The sequence below is a fragment of the Sinohyriopsis cumingii genome, chromosome 7 (genome assembly GCF_028554795.1).
Source record: "Sinohyriopsis cumingii isolate HCF-2022 chromosome 7, ASM2855479v2, whole genome shotgun sequence".
NCBI classification, from domain to species: domain Eukaryota; kingdom Metazoa; phylum Mollusca; class Bivalvia; order Unionida; family Unionidae; genus Sinohyriopsis; species Sinohyriopsis cumingii.
In genome coordinates, this window is record NC_142967.1 from 75547933 (window position 1) to 75569450 (window position 21518).

The window sequence follows — 21518 nt, forward strand, 5'->3', positions numbered from 1 at the left end:
GTAACTAAACACATAACAGCGAGCGTATCTGACACATTTCAGAGCATAATAAGCAAAAGATTTTAATGGTCGTGATTTTACTTGTAAGGATTTTCGTTCTGCATTTTGTTAATTGATATATTCAAACGTACATGTTTACGTGGCCTTGGCAAGCATGCAGTCTATGTTGATAGCAGACACTGTATCCAATTTTTGATTGTCGGTTAATTTCGAATGGCAATCACCGATAACCAATGTCTGATTTATCCAACCTTTTCAAACCACAAATGTGATGTGAGTTAAAAAAATTATTTAAAAATTAAATTATTATATTTAATCACGAGATTTTTAATGATAAACAGCGTGTACCGTTTGTCATAGAGTATTACATGTACACAGTATTGTAGGGGTGACACATAACAACATATCATATAAGTTCAGTCACTGACAATTTCAATGATTCATGAAGAAAACTAATTACTAAAGTTAATACTTGAGGTCTCCTTATTGCTTTTGGAGTTAATTTTTAGGCAATTTTTCATTGCTTCTCATTGGTTGCATACAAGTACACTAGAGGGTCTACATTTGGCATATTTTAAGATCTGTGCGTCCTAATATGGAGGGACAGATTGAGGAAAAGGGGAGAGAGAGAAGAACTGGAAGAAGAAAAATAATATAGGCCTAAATATGGAAATACGGGGTTCAACAACGTACCTAAGGGCAGATATACATCCTACATGGAAAAATAAAATAGTGCCAATAATGATTTAGTAACTGTGGCGATAAATGTGGTATCGCCACTGTGGCGATAAATATTTCTCTCATGGATAGTTTAATAAATTGCTACTTAGGTAAATAGCACTCTTTGAAAAAGACACACTTTCAGGAAGGTGATACTTTGTTGGAGGTATGTATTCCATATAATTTGCCACATTTTTGTATGGGGAAAAATGTAACTGTGTTATTCTGAGCGATATTGCCCGACGTTGGATGTGCTAACGCCTAGAAACAAAATAATAAAAAGCAAGTTAATATTTTCCAGTTCAAATGTAATATAAGTATTTATTATATCCCTATTACAAAAATATCTGACTGATTTGAACATAAACCTGTTCCTTCTTTAAATACAACGCATGCAGAAAATGGTGGTATCCCATGTCAGCCGATCTGACACACCATCTGCAAATTCCACAACATCGTCACCGCGTGGCTGTTAAGAATCTGCCATGCGTATGTAATAAAATATGTAGAATGCTTCAAACTGAATTTCATCTCTGACGACTAAATATACCGATATTGTATATATGAAAGATTTTGGAATGTCGTCGGGTTTATTACTTAGTATTTCTTTGTGCAATAGTCTGTTTTTTTATTAATGATGTCAATTGACGCCACCCAACTTAATAACTGGATACGATAAATAAATTCAATCCGGACTCACATACCGCTGCGATGTGATGTTTAGGTTTGTCAGAGACATCCACCTCAGTAAAAACAAGTGGACCATTTGTTATTATGCTGACGGCGTTTTCTTCTCTTTCACTGGTCCGCAGGCCTAGGTATTGTGTAAATGCAGTTATCATGTGTGGTTGTGAAGGCTCCTCTACCACATTTGCATTAGTTATAGTTGCTTACTGTCAATGTCGTCGTCGACGCAGTCTTTGATAAAGGCAACCGACACGCCTGCCTGTTTGATTCCAAAGTTTTCAGTGATTTTGCTGCTTTTATCGTGACGGCGTCTCGCAGTTATAAAAAATGCGTCGCTGTTGTCCACGTTGGACGTTTTCTATCTACCAGTTTGATCTTACTAAATCACACGTTCGCCTGAGTCAGCGTCAACAACAGCTCGGCTGGTAAACTCAGTCAAATCGGATTTTATGGCAAATTTGATTACATCGTCAATGTCGAGTCCGGCCGCTGCTTTCTTGAGGCCGCAAATGTCAACAGGCATTTCGTATACTATTAAGTGGAGTGAGAATGCAATATCAATAAGTGCACGCTGAATCTAGCTTGATGAAGCTTAGCTTCCGGCGAATGCATGCAGTGCTTTCGAGAACAAAATATGTCAACAGATTGGACTATCTGTTTGAGTTTGCAACGGAGCGTCGAACAAAACAGTGGTAGATAATTTATGTAAATAACCAAAGACTTCACATGCGGTGCAAGTCCGTACATGTCAAACAGAAAAGATGCAGAGGTGTTGCTACATATTTAACCCAACGTGTTCTAGGTCCTGTTGTCGAATCCCAGTTGACGATACCGGTTTTCCCCGTGCAGGTAATCGCCAACGCAAGTTTATCCAGCAAAAGACATCTTGGAAATGCTTGACTGATTTTGTCGGCATGAGTAGTTAAAATTGTTTGGTCAACGGATTCAATTTCATAGACGTCAAGGAGAGGCTATAACCGGAGACATTGACCTGAGGGCATTTTGTGAGTCTTCCAAGGCCATCGAAGACCTTTACCAAATGTTATTTTGCGAGTCGACCTCGAGACGCTATGCGGCCTCTTACTTCATATTTTTAGAACCATCTCTGGTGCTGTCTCAGCTGCTTTTGCAACCCTTGGGACTGCAGCCGCCAACATCCCTGGAATGACCACGAGAAATGGAAATATTCTGCACTTTGTCATTTGCATGACATCTGACTTTCACGACTTCAGTGTTACTAAGGTGTTTTTTTTTTGCTTGGTCACCTTGAGCTGACCAACTTGTGTTTCGGTTAGCCACACGGGAACATTTCCAGTTACCTTTATTAAGGTTAGCTTTATCTTTGTTATATGACATTATTTTAATTGTCCTGTTCAATTACAAGTTTGTGAAAACCATTTAAAATATTTCACAGATGCGTCAATGACCTTAATTCTGCCACCTGTGCCCACAATGGCGTCTTGTTGGAAAGATTCAGAACATACCGCATCTGTAATTGGCATACGAGTCTTTGTCTTCAGTATGATTAAGATGTCGCCTCCACTTATATTGCGTATGATTTGCATATTCAGATGTACCTTTCATAAGCATCATTGACGGACCAGTGGATCTTTTATAATCGCCTCATTGTGTTAAATATCAGGTCAGTCTGTAATATACAGATGTAATGTTATGGTCTCTCTGGAGATCCAACGCATACCCAACCTGGTCAACAAGGGTGAAACGAAGGTGCGTCAAGAGGAGATTATATAATGGATTATATAAAGCGCCATCTGAGTGAATGACAGCTGATCACCCATGGACATATTCGGGAAGTACCCAACCAATATATAACCTTGCGACGCGATACTTGATAAACCTCAACCGCATCTGCCGCTCAGAGATTAATGGGTGTTTTTATCTTGTTAAATTAACCTGCATCGTGGTGATTCTAACAATGCCTGGTGCTATATTATATTCCATGCGTAAGATTAGTTTGTCTGCGTAAATTCTCCTTATTATCTTCAGGTCAACTGAGAACTGTTGCACATGTTCTTATCTTTAGATCACAAAGATCGCACATACGCAGCTTGTGCAGGTGGATCAAGACAAAGAATTTGTCGGAGCCGTTACAGCGTTTCGTGTGCTGGTTCGTCGTGGATATGTTAAAATACATACTCTCAAGTCATTGTGGAACGATTTAGCCACTCAAGTGCGGAAAGATTATTCGGGCATCGTACGTCTAGGAATTTTTGGTACATGGTGAAGCACAATCTCGATAGTGATGACGCGGCATAGTAGCATTGGATAATGAAACAACTCATACAGTTTGGTTGAAACTCGCTAATTTAATTCATAAGAAATCTGTAACCACCATACACAAAGCGGTTTCACATCCACCCTGGTTAGATTTATTTAGTGAAATGCAGGTCCGATATCTGTATGCCCCAGTGGGGTTAAAAGGCGTACAACGTTGTGCTTCTGATAATTATGGTCCGTCAATATATTCGCAGTTTCAGACGAAATCGATATATTGCGGCAGCAACGGGTATGCCGTATTGTTGCCGTCGAACTAAACTTGTATGGAAGCGCTTACGCAGAGCGTTGGTGCAAGAGGTGTTACAAAACGTTCATTCATACTGCCGAGATTTATTTTGGAATCCAATCATGCCTGTACACGCAAGTAAGGATTCCATGAAGTAAAATTTGTCATTTCCTAATCAAATGTATTTTGGAGCAATGACAGACATGCATGCGATATTTCATTGACCGAATAAGATTTGCCGAGTGTGCAAATTCATGTAGTTACAGAGAACACTCCACAATATACTGTGCTTGAGATCGTTCGTATCCACAACCTAGGAAATTCATTTTTCGTTCTTGATGCTTTCGCTGGGTCCACCACGTCCTACCACAATCATGTACATTATTCGGGCGCAGTACCACGTATTCCTCGATGAGAAATCCTGCGCATAAATCCTTGAATTTCTCCTCGACTTTCTTGGTGGTGCTATTAAACAGCGGATAGTACTTCAGGTTGTCGCAGGTGTCAAACTCGTTAACAAATAATGTCTACCCCATGTCCGCGTGCGCAAAATATATCTTTGTTCATCAATAAGGAGTCTGTGTTCGCGGAAGCATCTTGACAATGTCGTCGTACGCGGTTTGATCTTGTCACAATAAGGTTCGAACCTTAGTAATTTCTATAAGTCAAGTTCCGAAGCGCCACTGACAGAGTTTCCCCGGCCAGCAGATAATCGTTAAGGGTGTGATGAAGCTCGTTGGGGTATTCTAAGTCGACATCGAAGAAATATCCAATGTCGTTGTCATTGTCGAACTCTTATATGTGATTCTCTGTGTCCATCTGCGCAGGATCGATCCACTGAAACTCGCGGTTGGGCACCGGTTGCATCGTTGCCTAAATGTACAAGTTGTTGGCGTAGAGGTACATGATGTAACTGTTTGGGATGGAAAGGTCATATCTGTCAGAACTTGGGTTCTTCACGCGAGCGAAACAAACGCTCGCTATAGAAATCAGCGGATGCTACTAACAAACATTGGTTAATATTAATGAAAAGTTCCAATTCGATCTTGGTTTTCGACAGCAACGCATTCCACTAAATTTCTAGCAGTGAGAAGTAATGCGTCGAGTCGAACTTGCACATAGGCATTGTGGTTCGCTAAACGCCTAGTGCACATTCATGATAAGCAGCACCCCCATACATAGTGTCGTGAAAGCCACCGATATTCTGACAACCAAGTTTAGGAAAAACTTTCCAAGTTCCACATGAACTCTTAGGGACACATTCCTTTGCGGATAAGCTAGTGTAACCATCCTCGAAAAATATCACCGTATTGACCGAGTAATCATAAAGTGGTTGTCATCATCCTCCGCGATGTTCTCGACGGGTTTGCAGAGGTTGGAATTGAGAAACTGCAGGCTGTCAATGAACTGCAGCAGGCCCAGCCGAAATGTCATGTATTCTATCCATGTTGTTGGGAATGGCACTTATTTCCGATGCAGTTGGGATTCCTTGCATGGTAAAATGACCATCAAACACGCACAGGTTATGAAGTAGAACCAGAGTTTTATTTGATTAGGGTGAAATCGCAACTGTAGAATTCATGCACTTTGTACAACTCCTATGTACGCGCCAGTGATCGCAAATTTTGAAGCTAAGAGCTTCATAGCAGATTGAATAATGGAGGGTGCACAACACCCAGCCCGCGTGCCGGATCCGGCCCACGAATGTGTTCTGTCCGGCCCTCAGGGCAAATTAAAACAACACGTACATCTGGCCCGTGAACAGTAATTATATTAAAGATATTAGTGTTTGCGGTCTTCAAGAGGTCTTAGAAAATGCAATCTGGCTCTTGGTCGAAAAAGATTGTTCACCCCTGGAATAATGAGTGGCAGTGGAACACTTTCGCTTGTTATCATTGCTCATCATCATGTCAGCGGGAGAGGAATGATGTCGAATCCATTTTACTGTAACCTTAAACAGTTTAATAAATACCCAAGCTGAATCCTTTTTGTGGTACAACATTTGCGGATCAGTTGTTTCGTGGCATCTAACAACAGTGTAAGAAAACCCACAATTGACTTGTTAAGTGAGATGGTTTTGGACAAGAACGTTCAAGCATTCCAAGTCCACTTCAAGACAAATGGAACTTTCATCTTCCGTTGAAACTGTGCTGCTGTTTAACGAGGTTGCCTTATGACTCGATGGTGTTAACTAGAAGAAGTCCCAGTTATGCAAGTATATTTGCATAATATGAAAGATTTTCATCTAAATATTTGTGCAATGTCTAAATTACCTTCAGTGTTAAACAGAGTTGCTGGACATGAATAAGGTGTACTGCTTGCTAGTTATTAAAATCGCAAGCCTATTATTTAATTGTCACAAGTTTTTATTCTTCAGCTAAAACATGCACAATGTTTACAATACACATTAATTTTCTTGTTTCTTTTCCTCGTGTAATCAATTGCACACATCCCCTCTCTAACAAATTAAACAAATAAGCCAAAAACAAAAAATACACATTAATATTCACAGGCACATGAAAGCACAATGTGCATGCATTCTGAGTTTGATGCAACACAGAATACACAATAGAGATTATTAACTTATTATTAAAAAGATGGACCTGAAATTGCAAGGGCCTTCTATGCCACATGAATTAGGGCTCAATATATTTCAATTCTTGGTCAATAACCTTTGTATTATATACTTAAAAATAAGTATATTAACTGTTGTATTTTGTCATAAGAATAACACAGTGAAAACAAAATAATATTTCAATGTTTTACTGAATATTTTACACCTCATTTATTGCATGAATTAAACCTGAATACCACACAGTATGCTTTGGCAGCTCATGAATTAAACCTGAATACCACACGGTATGCTTTGGCAGCTCATGAATTAAACCTGAATGCCACACAGTATGCTTTGGCAGCTCATGAATTAAACCTGAATACCACACAGTATGCTTTGGCAGCTCATGAATTAAACCTGAATGCCACACAGTATGCTTTGGCAGCTCATGAATTAAACCTGAATACCACACAGTATGCTTTGGCAGCTCATGAATTAAACCTGAATACCACACAGTATGCTTTGGCAGCTCATGAATTAAACCTGAATACCATACAGTATGCTTTGGCAGCTCATGAATTAAACCTGAATACCACACAGTATGCTTTGGCAGCTCATGAATTAAAACTGAATACCACACAGTATGCTTTGGCAGCTGATGAATTAAACCTGAATACCACACAGTATGCTTTGGCAGCTCATGTGTACAAGGGGTGATTCTGTTTCACCAATGGAGTTTGTTAAAGAAGTCGAAAGGTCATGTAGCCAAACAAAACACAGTAACATACTGGTATCATAGATAAAGATGGCACAATACTTAGAAATTATCTGAAGATACAAGTTTGAAAAGATGAACCAGAACAATTCTATGAAAGGTTTGGTAGTTGCGATTGATTGATTTATTTGATGCTGCTGTCATGGTGGTTGGCAATTTTTGAAATGTGCAGTGTGCTTCCAGTTGGAATATATTGTGTCCCATTACATATATAATGCTTGAAAATAAGGATATGGGGTCACTTGTCTTTCCTTATTTTTATAGTACCATATCATTTAGATTGCATTGTTTAAGTGATGAAGAGGTTGTTCATTTATAGATTGCATCATAGGTCAGTTTGACACACTTTTTCTTGCCCTCTTTCATACTAGCAGCAGGAATTTATAACTGCTAGCAGTCCATTTTCTGCATTTATATAAATCATACTGTTTTCCTCCTTGTATATTCTCTTTATTTAATTAGAATGATCAATTATGTGTTCTAAATCTGTTGTATATAAAGAGCAATAACAAAAATTATTCTCAGGCAATCATTTGGTAGCACTGGCATCAGGTAGAAAGAGTTACTGTCAATGTTGACCGCTGGTGGGATACATTTAGGATGTGGTCTGTGTTCAGTGTTTCTGTTGACATTTTTTAAAGTCATAGACAGAATTAATTCATCTAATGCAGGGTAATATGTTTACCATATAAGGATTTGGTAAATAAATTTACTTACCAGTACCTCAAATCAGTACACTGGATATGGACCCCTAGCAACAGCATTTAGCTAATGGGACTATCACTATAGCTAATTGGACTGTTACTATAGCTAACTGGACTGTTAATATAGCTAATGGGACTGTTTCTTTAGCTAAAGGGACTATTACTATAGCTAAAGGGACTTTCTGTAGCAATGGGACTGTTTCTTTAGCTAAAGGGACTATTACTATAGCAAATGGGACTGTTTCTAAAGTGTATAAAAGGGGAATATTGTATAGTTCTGATAATGTTGAATTAAATGAGAAAAACTAGGATAAAAAAATTGGAAGTTACTTTTTTATTCATTGACACTGTGCTGTTTTTTGCCTTATTATATATGTGATAAATATTCCCATTAGTTTAACATTGTTGCTACTGCACGATATCCAACAATGTTGACATTGTTAAGTAAAAATATTCACCGCTTCTGTATATGAGAAACACATGCATGCACTTGACAAACTACTTCTGCCTATGGCTAAATAAAAAAGGGCAATAGAAACTTGGAATGCTGACCACATCATAAACCTGCTGGCCATCTGACCATAACAGTAAAGTAATTTGTGTTACTGAGTGGTCTTTCAGCTTCATTCACTAACTGAATGGCATGTAATATGTTGAATAAAAGGTTGTAACAATTTATTTTTGGTTTCAACTGTGAAATTTCTTAAAATATAATGGAATCATTCATATGCTTAGTTTTATGTTATAATATAGAAGATTATTGACAGAGAATTAGAAATATTCATGTGGCATAGCAAGCTCAGGTATCCTGCACCACATGACCTCAGGTCATATAATTTTCAACATTGAGTTATATATATATGCCATACTGCCTTGAATTAATAGAAATGAAACTTGTTTGCTCTGAATAGTGTTTCTTTTTCATCATCTAATAAATAAGGAATTGTAAAGTGGCATTCATTTCCATTTAGAGTACTGTAAGTGTTTTCAATGTTGCAGTTTTAAATAATCTTGTAGCACATTAGTGTTGATATTGGAATATTATGTCTTGAAGAGCATTGTTGTTGGTGATGCATGTAGGCCTCAAAAAGAGATATCTTTTGTGAAAGATATATACATATTTTTCTCTTCTGAGAGACAAAAAGGGTTCATAATGGAATATTGTTTTTAATATTATCTTTTGTTGTAAAATCTTTTTCCTCAGATGTGGAATGACATTTGTGTTTGTCAACAATGACAGAACGACCACAGCTATTGATATTCTGCACTCTGCTGTATCGGACAACTTTGATGACATCTTTAATTACGTTGACAACACTGTTTCAGTGAGTTCATCTTTTCCAGAATTATCTAATTGGTTGATCTGTGCATATTTCATGCATCTAACATACACATTATGATACAAAGCAAGTTTTCAAGAATTTCTTTCATAATTAAAGACAATAGGTATGTAGGTCTATCAGGTATTGATCTAAAACAAATTATGTCAGTTGTTACATGTATTTATTGTAGATGAAAACTCTATGCTGTTCAATAATTCATTCTTTGCTTGTCTACTTTGATAACATGGTAATATTAGGGTAAACTTGTCTGGGACCAATATACACATGCATAGATGGATGGATGGATAAATAGATCGCTGGATGGACAGATGGACAGACAGAAACATGGTAGGGCTGTTATAATTTAAAAAAGCATCTACTGAGTACCATTCAATCCTAATGATCGATTACCCTGGTACCAGATCAAATGAAAATTGTCTTAAACGTGTTCAAATCTGAACTTCTTTGTTCTCATCTGATGCTGGCACAAATGGCAAGCAAAGGTGTAATTTTTTGCAGTTGAAGTGCAAACAAAAGAACTGCTAATTTTTGAATTTATTCATGTCAAATATGAAGAAAAAACAACAGTTGACAAAATTCTAAAATGAAATAAATAGAACATGAATAATGCTAATGTCACTTGGTACAAAGTCCAACTATTCATCCCTATTGTTTGAAAAGGTTCTGAAATCCACCATCATTGTCTAGTAAATCATCATGGTCTAGTCATTGTAAATATAATCTGACTCCCTTTCCTTGGCCTAACTGTCATATGCGGATGCTTATTTAGAGACTGAGCTTGGGCTCAAGAAGTAACACTTTGACCATAGTTGTGAAATCTTTTAGAGGATGCAAATGAACCCATCAGTTATTCAGCAAGATCACAAAAACACTTTCTTGGTTACTTGCCATTGAGCAAATATCACACTCACAGCTTAATCAAAGGGTTGTCATGTCTAAAGAGAAACTGAGAAATTAAAGTCAAACATTTACTGGATGAGGCAGATGACTACTTGACACTAAACAAGTACATGTATTAAATCTGTGGAAAGATCAAAAAGATTCACAACTTGAAAACAATATGAGATCTGCCTTTACAAGACAAGGGGTTATGGGGCCACTTTCACAGGCAGAAAACTTGTATATGGTAAACGGGTACCCGGTGGTTCATTTAATTACCCAGGTTATTATAAATGGGTGGGTACCTGAATATCAATTGGCAGGTATAATAGAAAGATGGACAGACAGACAAACCTGCCATTGCTGTGAAAATATATTTTAAACACCTGTTTTCACAGGAGACTAAACAGATTGCAGACGATGATATAGCTTTCCTGATAGCAACATTATCAAGGGACCTTGACAGTAAGTATTGATGCCTTTGCCTTTTAATAGTGCCATTAGACACATATGAAGGTCTTGACTATTACAGTATCATTAGACTCTTATCAAGGCATTGCATCTCATAGTACCAGCAGACACTAACCAAGACTCTACTTTTTATAGAAGCATTAGACTCTTATCAAGGATCTGCATTCCATAGTATTATTACATGCTTAACAAAGCCCTGCTTTTCATACAAACATTAGACTTTTATCAAGACCATGCAGTTCATGGTATTAATACACTCTTACCAAGGCCCTGCTTTTCATAGAAACATTGGACTCTTACCAAGGCCATGCATTTCATGGTATTAATACACTCTTACCAAGGCCATGCATTTCAAAGCAGCATTAGACTCTTACCAAGGCTGTGCATTAATAGTATCATTAAACACTGTCCAAGGCCCTGCATTTCATTGTATCAGTAAACTATTATCAATGGATGTGTGTGTGTGTGTATATATATATATATATATATATATATATATATATATATATATATATATATATATATATATATATTATGAGTGGTATTGTCTCAATTATTACTCTGGATATATATATATATATATATATATATATATATATATATATATATATATATATATATATATATATAGTTTAATACAAATAATACTATCATACAGGTTAGATAATTTTTCATTTGTACTCTAGGGAGATTCAAACCCAGGTCTGCGAGTAAACAGCACCCATCACCTTGCCTGCTCACATGCGCCCATATTCCCTCATAACTAAGCACATATCATCAAAAAATCACGTTATTCAGTTGGTGTTATATGCACTTGTGTGTAGCAGACACAGTCACATGATGACCTAGTAATTAATTCTCATGTATCTACAGTCACATGATGACCTAGTAATTAATTCTCATGTATCTACAGTCACATGATGACCTAGTAATTAATTCTCTACAGTCATTCCGGGTTCCTGTCCCAATTATTCCTCTGGTCCTCAACATCAAGTATCAGATATCTGATTAAGATAAAATGGGTACCAAACAGTTTTTAAATACATATTTATTGAGACATATGCTAAACTGTTTACCACTACCTGTTCATTGTAACCTATCACTCAAAGTGTTCCTCATCAATAATTAGTTTACAGCTGATTGTACAGGAGAAATATTTTAAAGGTTGATCTAAATATTTCAGATATTGACTACCTTGTTGGAATTCCCATACGAGATGGTATAGATGCTGCAGTTAATTTGACTGGGGTGTTTGCCAGTGCTAATTCCTTGAACAACAGTAAGATATTTATGCACAAAATTTGCAGTGTTTTTATTTAACACGATTCAGTTGAATATCTGTCACATTATTATTCAAGTGCATAAAATGTAAGTTTCTGTTTTTTGTAACTTCATAAATATAGTCAGTATTAGACAAAGCATTATTCCAAGCTTACATGTGAACAACAACATGGTTAATTAATTTTTAGGCAACAACAAATGTGTGTCATATTGTATTTGTTTTGAAGTTAGAGGTGGAAGGTTGTCTTTTTGTTTAAAAAAATCATGCATAATTAATGTGAATTTTGTTTTTTTAATTTTTGTACCAGAGGGGAAAAAAGTGTTGGGGTCAGCAATAAGAAACAGGGATAAAAAAACATTTTTGGTGGCCTTATTCAATCATGTGAAAAACAGAATGGTTAAACCAACCATTTTTGAGTCATGTAAACAATAGCATTGTTTAATTAACCATTATTAATAATTTTAAATATTAATGTTGATAAAATTAACTGCTATTCAATTATATAAACAATTACCTTGTTAACTTAACCATCATTCAGTCATGTAAACAATTATGTTATTACATTAACTGTTATTCAGTCATGTGAACAATAATGTTGTTTCATTAACCATTATTTAGTCATATGAATAATTACATTTGTTATATTAACAATCATTCACTCTTGGCAGCATGGACATTATATGAATGAGACAATATAAAAAGTGGGGTGGGGGCTCAATATTCTGAGATAATTTTTCATAAAAACAAATTTAATACATCTCTCATCCAAGGACTTCACTTATATAGTGATGTAAGCAATAGAGAAGGATCAAGAATTTGTTGGACGTTTTAAGAGGAATTTCTTAAACCTTGCACAAATGCAGTTGTTATATACCTTTGTGTATAATAGACTGATAGAATTGGATACAATGTAAAATGTAAATGTCATGGCTAGATCATACATCCCATTTTGAAGAAGTAACTTCATGAAGATACAGTCTAGGCGTATTTATTATGCATCTGTTTCTCCATCAAAAACCATTATATGATGACACTAATTGGAAAAAGTTCTTGTAAATTGCTTCCATTTATCTGACACTGTAGTGGCAATAATTTGTAGGTGTTCAGTGAGATGGGACCATATATTTCACCCAGTGGACACTGGTTTTTGATGGAATTTCTCAAAGTTAGAACTGCAAAAGTATGATCTGATCCAAGTGTGTGAATTTAGATTCTCGCATAATGAGTTCAATTCCATTAGATTTGTGCAATCTTCTGATGTCAGAATTCGCTCAACATTTTAAGTGCATGTATCACTTGATTAAATTCTTTATCTTTTAAACAATATTTTTTGTAATTTAAAAATGATTGATCTTGTAATTGAAATTTTGAAAATACTGATAAGACACTTCTTGCTGAGTTGAAATATATATCAGACCATGATGAGAGAGAAGTTTTAAACCTGATCAATGGTAAAGCGAAATGATTCAAAGCCCAACAAAGTGCATCACTCCTTCATTATAATACTATCAATGGATATATAGAACAAACTGCCTTATATTTAATATAATACATTACTCCCTCATTATAATGCTATCCATGGGAGGCATATAGCATAATGCCTCTTATTCAATATAATACATTACTCCCTCATTATAATGCTACCCATGGGAGGCACAGAACATACTACATTATATTCAATAAAATACACCATTCCATTGTTATAATGTTGTTTATGGGAGGCATAGATCAAACTGCCTTATATTTAATATAATGCATGACTCCTTCATTGTAATGCTGTCCATGGGAAGCAAATACCATACTGCCTTATGCTCAATATAATGCATCATGTTCTCATTATAATGCTGTCCATGGAAGTCATAAAAACATACTGCCTGATATTCAGTATAATGTAACACTTCCTCATTGTAATATTGTTAATTGGTGCCATCTAGTCTACCACCTTACTTATTTTCACTTATATCTACAGTTCTAACAGCTGCATCACAGGCCCTGAGAAATGTGAATGACAGCCTGACTTACTTGAAAACCAATATATCAACCCTGGAAACTGTTTTAAATACCACAAAAAATGAAATTGATTCCACACTATCGAACTGTACAAGTGCAGGTCAATGTGCTAACGGTAATGAACCCAGTACTAGTGGCATGACACTTGGGATCAATTCAAACAGTGTGAGTTTGCTAAGAGACTATTTACCATCTTTCTCTTGCCTTCTCTATCTGTATAATAGTTTAAATTAACTAGCTTTGTTTTCTTTCCTTTTTCCTATAACATATATGTTGATGAATGTAAAATAACTGTATAAGTTTTAAATGAGATGAAAGATGGGTGTTCATATTTATTTATTCACACACACACACACACACACACATATATATATATATATATATATATATATATATATATATATATATATATATATATATATATATATATATGGAGAAACAGTCAATCAATGTTGAGTATGCCTGACTCAAGGTCAGTAGGTTGCATCTCAGTTTTTCAAACTGCCCATATTGCTGGACAGTCCGTCTGTCATTGTGCAGGTCACTTGACTCTCATTGCCCAAACATTAAAAAGTCTTTCATGTGCTGATATACCATTAAGCATCAATCACTTCATTAGTAGGTCATAAAGGTATAACTTATTGAAATTATTAGTAATAAATTAGTCCTGCACTTTTTTGAATTAGAGACATTTCAGGAACATTATGCTGATTTTAATATATGTCTGCATCTTCTGATTTGTTTTTGCAAAGCAAACACCTTATTCACCACTTATTATTCTGAACGCATAAAACTTTTGTCTTGATCAAAACCTATTATCAAGAATCAGACAGGGACAAAGGTTTTATCTATGTAAAATTAATGACAGTGAAGAATAAATTAAATATTGATGACTTCATGATCACAAGCTTTGAAATTATGCAGATATGTAAGATAACTAATATAATTAATTTAGATTTTTTTAATGTCATAATTTAGTCATCTTTATCAATACTATTATTATTATTATTATTATTATTATTATTGTTACTATTAACATTATTACCATCCAGTTTCCAAACATCTCGACACAGCTTCAGGACCTAGAGAATGCCAAAGATGCAAATTTGACAAAGCAGATTGGTGATGTAAGTCTCTATCTGTTTGTCTGTCTGTCTGTCTGCATGTATGTATATCTGTCTGTCTGCATCTATGTATGTATGTATGTATGTATGTATGTATGTATGTATGTATGTATGTATGTCTACAGATAGATCAGTGAATGGATAGATGCATGTAAGCAGATGTAAATTGCCTGGATGGATGTAGTCATGATTGTATTAATTTTATCTGGATGATTTTGTCCTTCCCTGTATCAAAATATTAAGTACTGTCCTTAGTCACCTAATTATTACTCTGTTAAATATCAAAAACCATCTGTTTGATTAAACAGAGGATATTTGCTTGAAATGAGTGAATAATGGATATATTTAACTGAGTACATTTTTCACCCACAAGATGAAGCATATCTTTTATTCACTTGTAGGAAGCAAATTTAATTTCTATTTTAAGCTCAAGTGTATTGGTGAGCAAACTGTACTGTATAACAGATTTAGGTAACAAATTTCTTACTGGACCCCGCACGACGTCAGCATTTTATTGTTTATGCTTTATCACACAGAAAAAAGAAACAGTAACATAATTCTCCTTTCCAATTCAAAGCAAAATAGCACACATTAGGAAAAGAATAATAATTTGCACATTGTTGTATTTGAACTTGAGTTGTCCTTAATGAGAGACAGCCATATTTACTGCTTGGATGAGTAAGCATCTTAGAATGACTTCAGATTTCATAGTTATAATGTTATCTGTGTCCCTTGAATGCCAAAATTAATTCTCTCAGATTAATCAGTAACTCAGAACCTAGCAGAAATAACTTGTATTACCAACTTTAAGTTCTTTCTTTGCTCAAAAAATGCTTAAAGTGATTAAATATTGTATAGTTATGCTGACACATACAAGTATTTTTAAAGCATATATATATTGATCATGTACCTCATATACCCTGATCACATAAAAAACATGAAACTGATTTGAAGATATGCTTTTGGTAATATTTGAAATTCACAGTGTAAGTTAATTTTTCCTGTATGAACAACTGCAAAATGAATAGTAAATATCTATACAAAACAAAAGTCCCTGGGGTAAGAAATTCTATTGTGTCAGTTTGACATCACAAAAAAATGCAGTGTCAAATCAGTTTGATCACAAAGAGCTGTGCATACTACTTGGCTTTTACAAATAATGAAATACCCATTTTTATGATAGCTATGGAATGAAAAATTTAGTTTTCTTTTAAATGTACAGTGCGATCTCCATCATAACGCACCCCGCGATGATGCGAATTCGGATATAATGCAGTCGTGGTGTAGCTCCCAAAATTTTGTAATTTCATTCACACTTGAAAAATTATTATTTGTTCAAAGCATGTGAAATTGTGTATAAAAAATTTATTATCATTTTGGGGAAGAGATCGCATATGAATTTGAGTATTATATGATCATAGTGTAAATCCTGAAATTTTAAATACATATACGTGTATTTTTCTCATACAGGGAAAAATATTTTTTCTTAAGTACAAGAAATATTGTGTAAAACATTTATTTTCATTTTGGGGAAAAGTTCATGTATGAATTTTAATATGATACAATTATGGCATAGCTTCTGAAATTTAAAAATTTCACCAGGTTCTTGAAGTGGTATGCCAGAATAAACATTATCGGAAATGTTACTTATTAATGATCCATGAGTAAAGCCAAAAAGTCGTCTTTGTGATTGTTTTCAATTAATTCTCTATACAATCATTGCTCAAACAATAGCCGATATGTGTTTCTTCTTTAACTGCAAACACAACCAAGTAGCACACAGTGTGGTGGCTGATACAAGATCCTCACAATTTATAAACATGAAAAAACGAAAGCTGCAAACATATTTACTGGGCTTGGCGGTGTTATTAAATGCAATCAGTTGAACAGTAAATAATGTCCACTTTATTAGCTGGAAATTGAAAGAGTATGAAATTGTATGTGCATTCAGCTTAATTCTTTTTTATAAAAGTGATTCATGACCATTGCAGGCCTACTGCACTTAGTTCTTGGGTTTAACATGTGTATGGTGTTTGCGAATGAATCATTATTAATTTCCTTAATTAAAAAAAAAAATAGTTTACCATTATGGAAAAGCAAGTTCACAAACACAAGTCATTCTCTGCACTTTGTGCAATGATTAGTATAGTAGTTTTCACATGTTTCCTTCAATATTCACAAAATCTGAAGTAAAGGTTATATGCTGTAGTTTTCCAAACAAATAGGCATACAAGTGTTAATCATTGGAAATTTGCAATAGATAAATGTACACGGAAATGCATATGAGAAAATTTTAGCAGTATGAAATTTGTACAGACACCATTCATATATCCTGGAACATAATGAACCATACAAGTGCTTCGTCTTTCTTAACCTAATTTTGCCGTTAATTTTTCCCATCGAATTCAGACACATAATGATCTGTGCCAAAATTATTAAATAGTTTAAATATGTATGCAATTTTTGCAATGGATGCGATCCAACTTTTTTGGACCTGAATTATCACGTTATAGTGGGGTTCCACTGTATACAAATGCCATATTTAGAATACAATCCTGTTGCATATTATTTTCTTCAAATTTTAAAAAAGCACTGTTTCCAATTTATTTTTACAGTTGGAAAATATGTTTGTGACCATCCCAGAGAAGGTAAAGAATGATTCAGCATCAGCTGTACAAGGTGTGTATTACATGATATGTTCTCACTGAATTATTATATTTAATTGGAAAAATCTAACTTTTACATAATATCACTTTTACTTTATGCAACAAAATCTATACAGTACATGCAGTACAAGAAATTGGTTATGTTACAAATGTTCATACAGTACATGCAGTGCAAGAAATTAGTTATGTTACAATGTTCATACAGTACATGCAGTGCAAGAAATTAGTTATGTTACAATGTTCATACAGTACATGAAGTACATGAAATTAGTTATGTTACAATGTTCATACAGTACATGCAGTACAAGAAATTAGTTATGTTACAATGTTGATACAAGCAGTACAAGAAATTAGTTGTATTTGTTACAATTTATACAATACCCAATGTAATACTTTATGTGTCTTAATAAGCATAGATATCATTTGGACCAAAATTCACATTAAATGCCTCCTTTTAGCACATGTCTTTATTGCAGTATATCATAATCAATGGAATGAAATAGCTGCTATATCCTGCATACAAAATCACACTTTGTATGGCAATCTTACAATCATGCCTGCCTGATTTCCTATTACCAATTAACTTTGTATGGCAATCTTACAATCATGCATGCCTGATTTCCTATTGCCAATTAACTTTGTAGGTTAAATCAGAGCAACCTAAGAATCTTATATGTATTGTATTTAGTGCAACAAGAGACATATATAATATGTGTTTGTGTGTGTGCATGTGTGTGTGTGTGTGTGTGTGTGTGTGTGTGTGTGCACATGTCTCTGGCACAATAATAAGGCTGTACTACTGTACTAGAGACATATGAAACATGTTATGTATGTCTTTCACAATGTCACTCTAGAACCATTAATAGCTACAAACATCTTGACATTGTGACTACAGCCAGAACCATTAATGTTTACAAAAAACATGACAGTGTCCCCTCTGCCAGAACCATTAATATCTGCAAACATCATGACATTGTCCCTTCAGCCAGAACCATTTATGTTTACAAACATCATGACATTGTGAATTAGAACCATTAATGTCTACAAACATCATGAATTTGTCCCTTCTGCCAGAACCATTAATGTCTACAAATATCATGAGATGTCCCCACAGCCATAACTATCAATGTCTACAAACATCATGACATTGTCCCTTCTGCCAGAACCATAAATGTCCACAAAGAATATGACATTGTCCATTCTGCCAGAACCATTAATGTCTACAAACATCATGACACCTATTTAGAACAGAAAAACATAAACAGGATAATAACTGGAAAAACTAAACTAGCAAGCAGTTTTGGAAGGTTTATAGGACCAAAACCAGCAACCATTAACTGCTTTAACTGCCACACCAATGAAAATCTACACCACATATTCAATATATGCCCAAAATATCAACCGGCTAGGAAAATATTTATCAAAAACGAAAAAGAGATTGGATCACCACACATATACCCAGAGTTACTTATGGACTCTAATAAAAATAAACAATCAGCATATAAAAATATAAATAAATTCATAGACTCAGAAGGACTTAGGAACAAAATATAGTTACTATCCCCACAAAACCAAAAGACCCAGTAACTATCTAAATAAATTTAAAAGCCCCCACATAAAAACCCATAACATATCATTCAATGTTTTAAAAATATGAATAAATAATTCACTTACGAAACACCTATCAAAAACTAAGGAAACCGCAAAATTGGATGTCCTAGATGTCCTTAACGAACTGAGTAATCAGCTAGGACTCCGGTCCTAGATGTCCTTAACAAACTGTGTAATCGGCTAGGACTCTGGTCTCTTGCTAAATAAATAACATTCAATCTCTAAAAACATTAATAAATAAATAACTTAAAGAGGCAATATCTAAAAACTTATAAATAACATAATGTAGGAAGCACACCCTAAACACCTTGACTAGTAATACCATAATAACCTTGAAAATCTCTTTTCATACATGATTTCTACTAACAACCTCTATAAACAGCATAGAACACACACCCTTTTTAGAACATTTTGAAGAAAAAAAAGAAAGAAAGAAAACAACGCAAGAAACACCAGGCAAATGCAACAAGAAACCAGGACCATTCCTGAGCTCTCCTTCCCACTAATGACTGCCAAGCATTCAACTGTAAGAGACTTTTATGGACCCACAGACTGAGGCCAAACTATCAGGGTTCCTTGAACCCATAAAAGCCTGGGGGAGGTGGCACCATTCCCTTTCCCAGGAACAACTAATAGGCTGTGGTGCAGTGAGAAAAAAGTGGCACATGCACAATTGTGCGGGCGCCACTATAGTTCAGCTCATCAACAAAATAACACTGTCCCTACAGCCAGAACCATTAATGTCTACAAACATCATGACATTGTCCCTTCTGCCAGAACCATTAATGTCTACAAACATCATGACATTGTCCCTTCTGCCAGAACCAGTAATGTCTATAAACATCATGACATTGTCCCTACAGTCAGAACCATTAATGTCTACAAACATAATGACATTGTCCCTTCTGTTAGAACCATTAATGTCTAAAAACATCATGCCATTGTCCCTACAGCTAGAACCATTAATGTCTACAAACATAATAACACTGTCCCTTCTGCCAGAAGCAGCAATGTCTATAAACATCATGGCATTGTCCCTACAGTAAGAACCATGAATGTCTACAAACATGATGACATTGTCCCTTCTGTTAGAACCATTAATGTCTAAAAACATCATGCCCATGTCCCTTCTGCCAGAACCATTAATGTCTACAAACATCATGACATTGTCCCTTCTGCCAGAATCATTAATGTCTACAAACATCATGACATTGTCCCTTCTGCCAGAATCATTAATGTCGACAAACATCTTGACATTGCTCCTACAGTCAGAACCATTAATGTCCACAAACTTCATAACATTGTCCCTTCTGCCAGAACCACTGATGTCTACAAACATGACATTGTACCTTCTGCTAGAACCATTAATGTCTACAAACATAATGACATTGTCCCTTCTGTTAGAACCATTAATGTCTAAAAACATCATGCCATTGTCTCTACAGCTAGAACCATTAATGTTTACAAACATAATGGCATTGTCCCTTCTGCCAGAACCATTAATGTCTACAAACATCATACCATTGTCCCTTCTGCCAGAACCATTAATGTCTACGAACATAATGACATTGTCCTTTCTGTTAGAACCATTAATGTCTAAAAACATCATGCCATTGTCCCTACAGCTAGGACCATTAATGTCTACAAACATCATGACATTGTCCCTTCTGCCAGAACCATTATTGCCTCAAACATAATGACATTGTCCTTTCAGTTAGAACCATTAATGTCTAAAAACATCATGCCATTGTCCCTACAGCTAGGACCATTAATCTCTACAAACATCATGACATTGTCACTTCTGCCAGAACCAATAATGTCTACAAACATCATGACATTGTCCCTTCTGCCAGAATCATTAATGTCTACAAACATCTTGACATTGCCCCTACAGTCAGAACCATTAATGTCTACAAACATCTTGACATTGCCCCTACAGTCAGAACCATAAATATCCACAAACATAATAACACTGTCCCTTCTGCCAGAACCATTAATGTCTACAAACATGACATTGTACCTTCTGCCAGAATCATTAATGTCTATAAACATCATGATATTGTCCCTACAGTAAGAACCATTAATGTCTACAAACATCATGACATTGCCCCTACAGTCAGAACCATTAATGTTTATAAATATCATGGCATTGTCCCTACAGTAAGAAC

General features: G+C 35.2%; 1 protein-coding gene across 4 annotated transcripts in view; it reads left to right on the forward strand.

Annotated features, from left to right (window-relative positions):
- LOC149795541 (prominin-1-A-like) overlaps positions 1-21518 on the forward strand; it is a 133773-nt gene that overhangs the window by 31602 nt on the left and 80653 nt on the right. For all 4 annotated transcript variants that reach the window (XM_089965345.1, XM_089965347.1, XM_089965348.1 and 1 more), the window contains exons 5-10: positions 9169-9289; positions 10585-10651; positions 11841-11936; positions 13909-14114; positions 15002-15076; positions 17689-17752. In XM_089965345.1, coding sequence (XP_089821471.1) covers positions 9169-9289; positions 10585-10651; positions 11841-11936; positions 13909-14114; positions 15002-15076; positions 17689-17752 — 629 coding nt within the window. The remainder of the gene's footprint in view (positions 1-9168; positions 9290-10584; positions 10652-11840; positions 11937-13908; positions 14115-15001; positions 15077-17688; positions 17753-21518) is intronic.